This window comes from Electrona antarctica (assembly GCF_951216825.1).
Source record: "Electrona antarctica genome assembly, chromosome: 16".
NCBI lineage: Eukaryota > Metazoa > Chordata > Actinopteri > Myctophiformes > Myctophidae > Electrona > Electrona antarctica.
Window position 1 is genome coordinate 35,865,116 of NC_136797.1, and position 13,157 is coordinate 35,878,272.

At 46.1% G+C, this 13,157-nt stretch overlaps 1 protein-coding gene across 1 annotated transcript in view; it reads left to right on the forward strand.

Annotated features, from left to right (window-relative positions):
* The window catches only part of LOC306939153 (poly [ADP-ribose] polymerase tankyrase-1-like), a 39,510-nt gene extending 26,691 nt beyond the window's left edge, over positions 1-12,819 (forward strand). The window contains exons 13-21 of the mRNA XM_079523664.1: positions 412-598; positions 1,418-1,497; positions 2,547-2,667; positions 3,002-3,099; positions 3,217-3,291; positions 4,920-5,025; positions 5,454-5,640; positions 6,370-6,526; positions 7,174-12,819. Coding sequence (XP_079379790.1) covers positions 412-598; positions 1,418-1,497; positions 2,547-2,667; positions 3,002-3,099; positions 3,217-3,291; positions 4,920-5,025; positions 5,454-5,640; positions 6,370-6,526; positions 7,174-7,260 — 1,098 coding nt within the window. The 3' untranslated portion in view covers positions 7,261-12,819. The remainder of the gene's footprint in view (positions 1-411; positions 599-1,417; positions 1,498-2,546; positions 2,668-3,001; positions 3,100-3,216; positions 3,292-4,919; positions 5,026-5,453; positions 5,641-6,369; positions 6,527-7,173) is intronic.
* The last annotated feature ends 338 nt before the right edge of the window (positions 12,820-13,157 follow it).

Consider the following 13,157-nt stretch of genomic DNA (forward strand, 5'->3'; position numbering starts at 1 on the left):
TGAAGCACTTTGGCTGGAGAGACTATGGCAGTGTTGACAATGTTGAAAATACCATTATCATGTACAGTACACAGTACAGTCTCAAACTTTTTATTTAATGTCAAGTAGCCCCAGCTTGGTACTGTATGCATTAGGTCACGGACACCCATAACTCTTGAGAGTGTACGAATGAAACCAAGTGCAACCGCAAGGGTCCATTTGGTTCCTAACTATCAATGATAATAATATCAGCTGGGGGACCCCTGAAAGTTGGAACCCCTTCAAGGATGGCTGGGGGTTATTGGTCTAAATTATGAGTGGGCATGAGTACTTGAGTACTCAATTTGGACATTCTAAATAAATATTTTCTTTATTTTTGTTTAAATCAATCAGTTCGATTAACTGTTACACTCCTACTTTCCACATTGGCAGGTGAGTGCAGGGGTGGTCAGTACGGGCGCCACTGGGGGCGTGGTCATCTCCCCCTCGCCTTCGCCCTCCTGCCTATCAGCAGCCAGCAGCATTGACAACCTGAATACGCCCCTTGGTGACATCACAGTGGGAGGAGCCACAGGCAGTGGGGACGGTGCTTCTGGGTCTGACAGAAAGGAGGGAGAGAGTATGTATGGCAATGTGCACGTACACACATGCACATGTACAAACATGCACATAATGTACAATTCTTTCTCCCACAGTAGTCAAGTCCCGGAATCAGGACTTGAACTTGAATTAGCAGCCTAGGTGCCAGGACGTCTACGTCTAGCCGTTCGGGCCATCTTTTAGTAATTCTAAAAAGAGTAAAGAGTGTGATTGACATTGGTCTTCGTAAGGAGAGAGTCCATTCAGTTTGTAAGCGACAGTTAACTCTGAAGAGTGTAACTGTCAGTGTTGAATTGAATTACATGAACTCTGAGCATTTTGCTGTGTATGTTTCTTCTGGAGCTGGAGGATTAGAAGCAGAATGGGCTCTATGCACACAGAATAACTCTTCCCACTACTGGGGCCGGGCCCCTTCCCTACTTCCTACTTAGGTGTTGCCAATGATACTAATTAAGGCTCTGGTCCATTTGGTGTACAGTGGTTCTCAAACCTCTTCATTTCAAGCACCCCCATAACTCTGAGAGTGTACACTTGGAACCAAATGGACCCCTCAGAGACTCGTACAGAGCCATTTGGAACCCACTCAAGGACACTTTGAGACCCACTGGTGTAGCGGAGTGCTTCCAGTGAGCCAACATGTACAATAGCAGCACCCTGACTCTGTTTGACCAGAATGGAACAGAGCCTTCATCGGTATCATCGGCGGTAACACCTGTGAAGGAGGTATAGGGAAGGGGCCCGGAAGTAGGACGAGTTATTCCGTCACGTGCACAGAGCCCAACTGTCTGAAGCACCAACCTATTGAGCTGTGTGTGTTCAACGTGTTCTACTCCTGCAGCTCTTCTGGACATGACCATCAGCCAGTTCCTGAAGAGCCTCGGACTGGAACATCTGAGAGACACCTTCCAGAGGGAGCAGGTGCACACGCACGCATGCACGCACGCACGCATGCACACACCCACGCACGCACGCACACACGCACGCATACTCACACCCACACACACACACACACCCCCCCAAGGGGACGGGGTTCCTCCCTAGTGTGACTTCTAAAAATTAAACAATATCATCTACAAGGGGTTTGTAACGTGAGAATTCTGAATAGGGGTTACTTGGCACAATTCAATTCCTCATCATCGTCATTTTGGTTCCAGGCATTCTCCTAGTTTGCCTATGGGGGAGCCAAAGTAACCATCACCACTTCTTAATATAGCTCATAGTGTTAAAGTTAGCCAGGGAAAAGAGTGAAATATTGCCTCGTGTGGAGCCAGCTACACCAGGGGTGGGCAACTTTGACGATGGAGAGGGCCACTATATTTCCACACTCACTCCAGAGGGCCATATATTAGTCGTAGCAAAAATAGCCGATCGGCTATTTTTGCTATATTCGAATTGAAATCTTGCATTATTTTTTGCTATTTTTTTAATTGGAATCCTGAAAATTAACATTTTTATGTAATTTCAAATGCCTTTAATTATACGAGTGTTGAAGCATTGAGCTACTAATTTAGACTGAAGTAATTAAAGCGGGTCATGTTTGCATGTTGTGGAATTGTAACAGCTGAAACCAATATTATATCAGTATTCTGACATTAACCTGAGGGCCGCATTAAACGAAGGTGGGGGCCGCATGTGGCCCCCGGGCCGCCAGTTGCCCACCACTGAGCTACACAGGGATGTCCAGAGCCATATGTCTCTTTTGACCAAACATTTGGATTGATTGATTCAGAGCGTCTCTGCGGTGGCACAGCTGCCAGCGCGGCGGTGGCATCATTCAGAGCGTCTCTGCGGTGGCACAGCTGCCAGCGCGGCGGTGGCATCATTCAGAGCGTCTCTGCGGTGGCACAGCTGCCAGCGCAGCGGTGGCATCATTTCAACCTGAAAGAGAATGTCACTTGGAACGTACTTGCCGTCATAGACCTGACCTGTTGTGTTGTTTATTTAATTATGAAAATGTGCGTGCGTAGATTTCACTGGATGTGCTGGCAGACATGGGCCATGAGGAGTTGAAGGAGATTGGCATCAACGCGTACGGACACAGACACAAGCTGATCAAGGGCATGGAGAGGCTGTTAGGAGGACAAGCAGGTCAGTCACACCACGCAGACGGCCAGTGGGGGCAGAAGTACTCGCGTTACTCGCTCACAAGTATCAATAGTGCAATGCAGTAACCCTCTGTTACAAAGTCAAAGTCCGGAATTCAGTATTGGTAGCTTGTGGTTCTGCCATTTTTTATACTTTTGTGTGACGCTGTAGTATGATCAAGTAGGGCATTAATTCACACACATCAAAAGTTAGAATATGGAGGTATATGCCTGACAGTGATATTATGTTTTTATTGCATGTTGTGTGTGTGTGTGCGTGCATGTTTGTTTTGCACATGCGTTTGTGTATGTCTGTATCTGTATGCGTGTGTGTGTAGGTGCCAACGCATACCTGGCATTCCACTGTGCCAGTCACGGCACCGTGCTCATTGACCTGGCATCAGACGACAAGGAGTTCCAGTCTGTGGAGGAGGAGGTGAGTCATTTCGTGCCGAGCGATGAGCTTGTAGATTTTGATTGTGAAAATGTTTGCAAATCTTTGTTTTATGTTGAAGTGAACATTTTTAACCCACATCTGCGTGCGTGTCTCTAGTTGCAGAGCACCATTAGAGAACACAGAGACGGAGGCAACGCAGGCGGGGTCTTCAGTCAGTACAACATTCTTAAGGTTGGACACACACACACACACACACACACACACACACACACACACACACACACACACACACACAGTGTCTCAGATGATGGACAGTTCAGAGATATTCACTAGGTTCTGTGCTTATTACTTACTTACTTACATTTAGGAAGGAAGCCCAAATAAGCAACTACAGTACACCTTAGACACAATATTTACAAGTGACTTTACAGAAAAACAAGCCCAAAGTCACTTATAACAAGCAGACATGGCAGCACTGATGGGAAGTGGTTGTCTGTCGGCTGTGTGCCTAATACTTCCCACCCACTCATGGCACGCTGTGCTCTGATTGGCTGGTTGGCTTATTGGCTGATTGGCTGGCTGCTCTGATTGGCTCAGTGCACTATTGTAGTTGAGCTGTTACCAGTTTTGAAGGCACACTTGTTGCTGTCCAGCAATATAGCTCCACAATGCTGAGGAAAAGTGTGAAACGCTTGATTACATCTACAACAGACTCAAAGTTTATCCTTGGCTTCGACTCTGTATATCTGACAACGGGTTGCAGTGCGACGCAATGTGAGCTATTTTCGGTCTGTGACACCCATGCGAGGTCTCCACTAGTCCCTCTCTAACATTTTTGTTTTTTATTTGTTGATGAAATTGTCAGTATATAATCATAATTTTAGTCATCATAGTTTTTATTTTGTTTTGGTCAGTGAAAAAAGGTAGTCGACAGACATTTTTCCTCATAGTTGTAGACAAGTCTATGAAATCGACACTGCATTAAAGGATCCAGCTATCAAAACATTTGAGCTTCAATTCACTTCTGAATTCATGTCCTTTTAGTCTGTTCACGTCCACTGACCAAGGCACTTGACAGTTTTGTGGTCTCTGTCTCTCCCTCCAACCCTGTGTATCTCCCTCCACCCCTGTGTATCTCCCTCCACCCCTGTGTATCTCCCTCCAACCCTGTGTATCTCCCTCCACCCCTGTGTATCTCCCTCCACCCCTGTGTATCACCCTCCACCCCTGTGTCTCTCCCTCCACCCCTGTGTATCTCACCCTCCACCCCTGTGTATCTCCCTCCAACCCTGTGTATCTCCCTCCACCCCTGTGTATCTCCCTCCAACCCTGTGTATCTCCCTCCACCCCTGTGTATCTCCCTCCACCCCTGTGTATCTCCCTCCACCCCTGTGTATCACCCTCCACCCCTGTGTCTCTCCCTCCACCCCTGTGTATCTCACCCTCCACCCCTGTGTATCTCCCTCCAACCCTGTGTATCTCCCTCCACCCCTGTGTATCTCTCTCCACCCCTGTGTATCACCCTCCACCCCTGTGTATCTCCCTCCACCCCTGTGTATCTCCCTCCACCCCTGTGTATCTCCCTCCACCCCTGTGTATCTCCCTCCACCCCTGTGTATATCCCTCCACCCCTGTGTATCTCACCCTCCACCCCTGTGTATCTCCCTCCACCCCTGTGTATCTCCCTCCACCCCTGTGTATCTCCCTCCACCCCTGTGTATCACCCTCCACCCCTGTGTATCTCCCTCCACCCCTGTGTATCTCCCTCCACCCCTGTGTATCTCCCTCCACCCCTGTGTATCTCCCTCCACCCCTGTGTATCTCCCTCCACCCCTGTGTATCTCCCTCCACCCCTGCAGATTCAGAAGGTAGTGAATAAGAAGCTGAGGGAGAGATACTCCCACAGGCAGAAAGAGATCGCAGATGAGAACCACAACCACCACAACGAACGCATGCTCTTCCATGGTAAACCGTTTCATTGTGTCACACAGGTCTCACAACAACAAACTCATTCGTGTTTCTGTACCTGGTGTCCAGGTGTCTCCACTCTTGTCCAGATGTTGCTATACATGTGAGTTAAGGCCAAACCGCACCAATCTAACTAGTCGCAACTCCTTGCAACAAAACAGTTTTAAGGCTCGTCCACACCAATTAGAGCATTTTTTTAGTTTTTATTTAAAATTTGTATTTATGTTGATGGTGATTTTCTTTTTTTCTCTTTCTGAAATTCTTTAAAAATATATATTAGCGATGAATAAAAATGTATCCATCGTTTGGGAAACTCTGAATTAGAGGATCTGTCCGATGCCCCTTTGCCTCTCTCCGTTCCCTTTTCTGATGTCTCTTCCCCTATCTCTCTCTCTCCCTCTCAACCCCTTCACATTGTCTCCCAGGTTCTCCGTTCATCAATGCCATCATCCACAAGGGCTTCGATGAGCGCCATGCGTACATCGGTGGGATGTTCGGAGCGGGCATCTACTTCGCCGAGAACTCATCCAAAAGCAACCAGTATGTGTACGGGATTGGTGGAGGCACAGGATGTCCCACGCACAAGGACCGCTCCTGCTACATCTGTCACAGGTTAGCCTCTGGGGCCGCAGGCGTTTTGTTTTCAAAGGGTGAAAAAAAAGCCTGGGCAAGACCAAGGGGCCAGTGAGGCTATTCAACGTTGAAGCTCTCCTCCCTAGTGGTAGGAGGAGGGACTACAGGCGGACCCGTGGATTCATGACCGGGAAACCCCGTGCAGCTGGGCTTTAACATTGAGCGCTCGGTTGCACTTCCGCATTTGACCACCAAAATTTGGTGGTCAAATGCGGAAGTAGACGTTCTGAGACGGTACTTCCGGCAGTCTTCCGGGTGCTTCAAAACGCCACTGAGCAACTTCCACTGACATGAATAGCTGGGGGGGCGGAGCTTCGCGCCAGTTCAGTCTCTATCCTTTTATATACTCTATGGGCAAGACCAGCAGGAAAAGTGGCATAGGGAGTGGGAGTGTGAACCTTGTATTTCGCTAACCAATAAGAGGGCAGAGGGGGTCGCAAATGTGGTGGCGTCAGTGTTCTCTGCTGTGTGTGGTGGACCTTCAAAAGGTTATTGTAGGACAGTGCGGGACGTGTGGGATCCGCAGTTTGTCTTTTTTTGACCGGCCATTCCCGACCCGCGGCAACTTCAAAGCCACCAGAGATTTGTGTTGGGTCCCGCGGGATCTCAAATCCCAAAGCAGGGATCTAACGTGTGTGTGTGTGTGTGTGTGTGTGTGTGTGCGTGTGTGCGTGCGTGTGTGTGCGCGTGCGTGCGTGCGTGCTGTAGGCAGATGCTGTTCTGCAGGGTGACGCTGGGTAAGTCGTTCCTCCAGTTCAGTGCCATGAAGATGGCCCACGCTCCCCCCGGTCACCACTCTGTCATCGGACGTCCTAGTGTCAACGGCCTGGCGTATGCCGAGTACGTCATCTACAGAGGAGAACAGGTCTGTACACCGTCGTCTCAAACGTGGGATCCTGCGAGTATTCGTTTTACTCGAGATTTGTGAAAAGCAAGTGGTTTGCACACCTACAAAGTGAGACTGTCCATATAAATTACAATGACTCACACTGTCTCTCACACACACACACACACACACAGACACACACACACACACACACACACACACACACACACACACACACACACACACACACACACACACACACACACACACACACACAAAAATACATATACTACTGTTATGTCTGACCCTGTTGGTTGACTGCAGTGGTGGAAAAAGTACTCTGATTTTTTACTTAAGTTAAAGTATCAATTCTGCATCGTAGAAATACTGTTATATAAGTTAAAGTCCGGAATTAAAAATGTACATGAGTGAAAGTACAAAAGTGTACAAAAAAGCAGATCTACAAGCTCACAGCTTGTAGATCGGCTATTTTCAAATGGCCAAAATGTATATAGGGCTGTAGTGCTTCATGTTTTGTAATAACAGTTAAAAAGGACAAAGTAATTAGTAACTAAAGTTTGCAAATATTTGTAGTGGAGTAAAAGTATAATATTTTCCTCTGAGATGTAGTGGAGTAGAAGTAAAAGTAGTGACATTTGACTGCTATATGTCTCCATCCTCCTCAGGCCTACCCAGAGTACCTGATCACCTATCAGATCATGAAGCCTGAGCTCCCGGCCACACCCGCTGCATCTGCCGAGCAGAAATCCTAGAAGAGGACGCGTACAGTGCGGCGGGCCTGTCGGAACTGGACCATACTGTATGTGTTGGATCAGAATAAAATTCATGTGGACTTACTAGCCTGGCATGGCCAGACTAATATCACTGCGTAGATATTGGTCTGGAACTTCAGTGTGGAAGATTTGTTTCCAAGGGGAGGTTACAAACGGATTCCAAAAGAGTCTCACTCTGGCTCTGATTGGTCACTCACAACTCTGGGGTGAGTGTAATTCAAACTGAGGAGTGCCAGACCCAATCTGGCCAGGCTGGTTTCCAGGCTAGTGGACTACAACTGAGCCGGAAACCAAATGAACGTTCTCTGGAATGACGAGACAGAATTGGGTCAGGACCAATCATAAGGATATCGCGATTTCATACTATATAATAGTCTGGAAGTTTGGATATTGTTAATGGCATTGGTGTTGTCTTTTCCTAGTTTCAATCAATGAAGGCTTGTTTTATACTGGAAAAATAGCAGACATCTACAGCAAGATCACAGTGCAGCGCATTGCATCGTGAATGATGCATTGTGAGCTTGCAGATCTGATATTTTTTTCCTTTTTTTTTTTTAGAACATTACAAAATATATGTAAATATATGGTCCAGCCCTAGAGGCAGTATCTTGCAGGTTGATGAGGTCCAGCATGGTTCCACTGGTGGATGAAACATCCACACACTCTTCTTCTGTTCTTTGATTTGGACTCATTTAGCTGCCGGGACAATGTATGTTTCATATCAGCCCTCCCATGTGAAAAGAATCATGGAGAAGTCCATAAAAACAGACAAGATCAAGATTTCTTGATGTAAGTATTGAACGGATTGTCGTACAGACTTAGGGGTGGTGTCATTGGACTTGGTTCAGAGTCCTTGTCCTTCATTGGTGTAACTTAGCCCCTCTTCTGATTGGTCGATATGTCATAGTTTCTATAACTTGCCATAACATTTCAACGGTTTGTCGTACAGACAAACACATCAAAAGAACAGGAGGAGCAAAAATACAAGACAAAACATGCAAATTTGCACTTTACACGTTTGTACCCTGAACTCTTGCTGCAGTGATTATATGGTCTCATCCCGGGCAGTTCTCAATATTCCCCTTCGCGCATGCGCAGTTCGAGTATTTATACCAAATTCAATGTCACTTGTGATCCCGGGATGGCCTGGAAGAGGCTATATCTTCCGGTGGTCACCAAGGGGGTTCAGTACCTTTTTTCTTTCTCGCTCGCAGGTTGAAAAATCTGCATTGACCGACATTATTATTACAAACCTACCTCAAGTCGGTCTTTAAAAGTCGATAGTACTTCGAACCCCAGGTGGTTCTACTCAACATTTTTCCTTGTAACAAAAGAAAACGGCGGATTTTGTCCCGTCCTGGTCTGGACCTGAGGGGACTAAACAAGTTCCTAAGGGCACCAGGTAGAGCAGCCGGATGGGAACCGTGAGGTTTGATCCCGGTCTCCCCCAGAGTTGGTGTCGAAGTGTCCTTATGAGCAAGATGCTGAACCCCTAATTGCTCCTGATGTGTAGGTTGGTGCCGTGCATGGTTTCCTCCACTATCAGTGTATGAACGTGTGTGTGAATGTAATGCACCATCTACGTAAAGAGCTTTGGATAAAAATGCTATATAAATGCACCATTTACCTGAAGGTGATTGATTGATTGAAAATTGTATTCACAGTTTGTAGAATGGGTACATTTCAAACAAAAGTACAGGTCATTTCACATGCTGACCACAGCAGATGTGCTGCAGTCTGTTGCCCACGAGGAGTGGCTTATATCAATAGACTTGAGGGACACATATTTCCATGTCCCCATTGCCTGCCAACACCTGAACACCGGCAGTTCCTGCGGTTTGCTTATCAAGGCCGCCGCAGGCAATTCAGGATGCTACCGTTTGGGCTCTTCCTCTCCCCAAGCCAACAGTATTTACCTAGTGCATGGCAGCGGCACTGGCGCCTCTCCAGTCCCAGGGAATCAAGATTCTGCCTTATCTGGATCTGCGCACCATCACAGTCGCAGGTAGCCGTAGAGACAGCACGTCTCCTGTTCCATGTGGCCCATCTGGGGCTCGAGGTAAATTTAGAAACGAGCTGCCTGGTTCCATCTCAAACCACAACATTTATTGGCCTGGCATTACACACCATAACGATGACAGCCTGTCCATCCCCCCGCTGGGTGGACGACATATTAGAACACCTGCCCATGTTCCAGAGAGGCAGGCGGTTGTCGCTGCTTGGGCAAACTAACGTCCGTCACGGCTGTTGTTCCGCTGGGTTTTCTGCTGCTGCGCCCCCTGCAGAGGTGGCTGAACAGCTTCCACTTGTATGCGGAGCAGCACAGGCACAGGAAGATCATTATTTCAGTGTCTCCTCGCCCTAGTCCCATGGAGAGAGAGTGTTTCAGTGTCTCCTCGCCCTAGTCCCATGGAGAGAGAGTGTTTCAGTGTCTCCTCGCCCTAGTCCCATGGAGAGAGAGTGCCTACATGGAAAGCAGTTTCCATTCCTTCCCGCAGGGAGACTGTTACCACCACTGAACCCTTGGTGACCACCGGAAGATATAGCCTCTTCTGGTTCATCCCGGGGTCACAAGTGTCATTGTTGCTATAAATACTCAAACTGCACATGCGCAAAGGGGATTAGCCAGTGCTTAAAGCACCGCCTCTATATCTTGTACAACAAGACAAAGTAGTGAAAATAGAAGATCTACTAGCTTGCTACGCACTGTGAGCTTGTAGATCAGCTATTTTGACTTTAAAAATGTTTCAAAATAATAATTGAAAAGGGAAAGGTTTGGACATATTAGGTTCCCGATATGAGACCACTAGCAGAGAGGACTAAGGTCTGATACGTAGTTTCGTAGTTGTGTGCCCGTGTGTCACACCCCCAAATAACCGATCTACAAGCTCACAAGGCGTCACGCTGTGAACTTGTAGAATAGGTTCTGTTTTTGGTGCAAGATACCAGTGCGCAACTATGCATCAATCAGAATGAACTGGGTCTGTATAGCATACACCTCTGACATTCCCTCCTCCGTACTGTGCATATCGCTCACCTCCCAGTGTTGATTGGTGCAGTGCTCAAATGTAAAGACTTTTTTGTAAATAGAAGGAGCAAAGGAATGTTTGAGCGTGGAGTAGGGCAGGGCAACATATTGATATTATATTGATATTGTTATTGGCTAGACATCAGAGATTTCGTCGTATGGCATAAGTGCTGGTTTTAATAAACAATGCCCTATTGTATGTGCGTTGAACAATCTTCTGAAATAATTAAGCTCATAATGCAAATTGTGAGCTTGATGATTGGCTATATTTAGAAATTTTGTAAACGTAAAAGAAATCAAACATCGTTACAGATATTATCACACTATCGATATCACGTTTTTTTTTCAGCATTCACATTCAAATTAATCAAAAGTAGCAGATCCACAAGCTCGAATTCTAAATAATGTAATAATAGGGAAATAATCGCATTGGTCCAAATTCAGTTCATCTTACTAAAGTAGTAGTTACTGCGAGAGTGAGCTAGGTCTAGCCAACACCAACTCAGGATTCCTGGATCACTGCCCTCTGACTCTGACTCTGTAGCTCTTGAGCTCTGTAGTGTTGTTAGCTAAGCTGTCGCGCCGCAGTACGTCTACTTAGGTGGTACATTTCTTTCCCCTCCTGGCTTTTCTCCCGATAGAGTCAATTTACTTGCCTCAAGTTCTGAGTGCCAGCCTCATCCTTCACTCTCTGACTTTGTCTGTTACCCGTGGTAGGTCCCCATAGAGGTCCACATTTCTGATGCGGTCTGTCCATATGACTCCTAGTGCCATTCATAGCATTCTTGTGTAGACTCATACAGCAGTACTGACTCCACAGTAGCTATGAACAGCCGCCTCTTATGGTCTTCTCCCATATCTGATTTCCACTCTCTTCATCCCATCTCTGAACCTTCAGGTCCTCTTCAGTTGAGGCGGTCCAGGCCCCGAGGTATTTGAAGTCCTCCACTGGCTCAAGCACCGGTCCCGTCTGTAGTGGCAATGGTTTTGTCCGAAACCTTACTAAACATCTTACTAAAATAGTATTTTTTTTATTTAACTCAATTTCTCACAATCTCGTATATCACTTCTGTTTTTTTATTGGCTGATGTACAGGTGTCTTATGGTGTGAATTGCCTCCCCTAATATGCCTAGTGATAAACGAGAGGAACTGGAAGCTTGTTGGGATTCAGACAGACTACTCACTACTCTACTGTATGATGCTGTGATTGGTTAGTGAGGTCTTATGTCGTCTCTGTCGTTCGGAAACCTCATATGACCCAAACTGTTACTTTTCATGCTGGTTTCAAATTCAAAAACAACAAAAAGTAGCACATGCTACATTTGATAATTGTGTGTGATGCTGTAGTATGAACAGCAGCAACATCAGACAGCAACAATGTGGTTATTCCTCACTAATGCTCATTCTAACATGGTACCATTTCCGTCTACTCACTCTGTGTTTCGGAGGTGAGCTTTGGACAGTTCAGATTCAGAAACTTTATTCTTAATGACTGGCTGAGTTTCCCAAAGGAAATATGCATAGGGCGTGTGGTTCTAGCTTGTATTGATAACTTTGACTGCATAATAGCCTCCCATTTAACCTCCTTGTATAGGCCTATATTTTTTAACCCACAATCGAATGTTATTCCATTTAATTCACTTGCACAATGGGACAGTAGTGTTTTCATATAGGCCTACATTTACCTTGCCGACATCACTTCGCCTCTGAAAATTAATTTAATAATATTTGGGCAGCTGGCAGTAGGCTCTCTTCACTCTATATATATATACATACATACAACTTAATTTCAAAGTTTTTATATTTAAATGAGATGAAGAAAGTCACCACTCACATCACACATTTCTCTGCGAATAATTTGACTACTGCCACATGTCGACAGGTGTAGGGAAACGGATTTGCTTCTAAATGTATTCATGCAGGAGTCCTTACGTGTACAATGAGGACAGGTATGGCTGTGCTCTAGTCTAGGTTGTCTATTTTAACTTGTTGTTTGACAGTGTTTCCCAAAAAAGGACATAGTGTCTGATTGGCAGCCAATTAGGCCGCACACAGGCTTCTGTGTGCGGCCTAGAGGGATGTGTTCAAGCTACGTGCAACACAACATTTCTTTGGGAAACCCAGCCAACCATTTCTTTCAGTGACACCATCGGTGGTAATTTCAAACAAGATTTCAAACTTAAGAAAAAAACATCTATAGAGATGCAAGTGCAATGGCTGAAAATTCAGCATGCTAACTTTCCAAGAAGAGAAATGCTGTTGTTTCCGAGTAGCTTGGAATCCTCATCGATGATTCGATGAGGATGATTTCGATGATGGTTTCTGTACTGTCCATAATAGTCATCTTCTGAGCCACAGAGTGAGTAGACAGAAATGGTAGCTTATAATGAGCATTAGTGAGGATCACTTACAGGAAGATATGGTTGAAAATGGGTGAAGTGCTACATAAACAATTACAGGCTGCCTTGTGTACATATGAAGCAGATGTACCTGATGCCAAGTGGCGGGCTTGGCTGTGTGTGTGTGTGTGTGTGTGTGTGTGTGTGTGTGTGTGTGTGTGTGTGTGTGTGTGTGTGTGTGTGTGTGTGTGTGTGTGTGTGTGTGTGTGTGTGTGTGTGTGTGTGTGTGTGTGTGTGTGTGTGTGTGTGTGTGTGTGTGTGTGTGTGTGTGTGGGGGGGGGGGGGGGGGAGAGCAGGAACTTAATGACCATGATGACAATAGTGACTATAAACCACTTAAGCCTGATTTATACTTTGTTGTACAGTGCTGTTGCGTGAAAACAGCCAGTCTACAAGCTTGCAGCGTGTTGCTATGCAACAGATTTTCTTTTTTTAAAGATTCAGATTG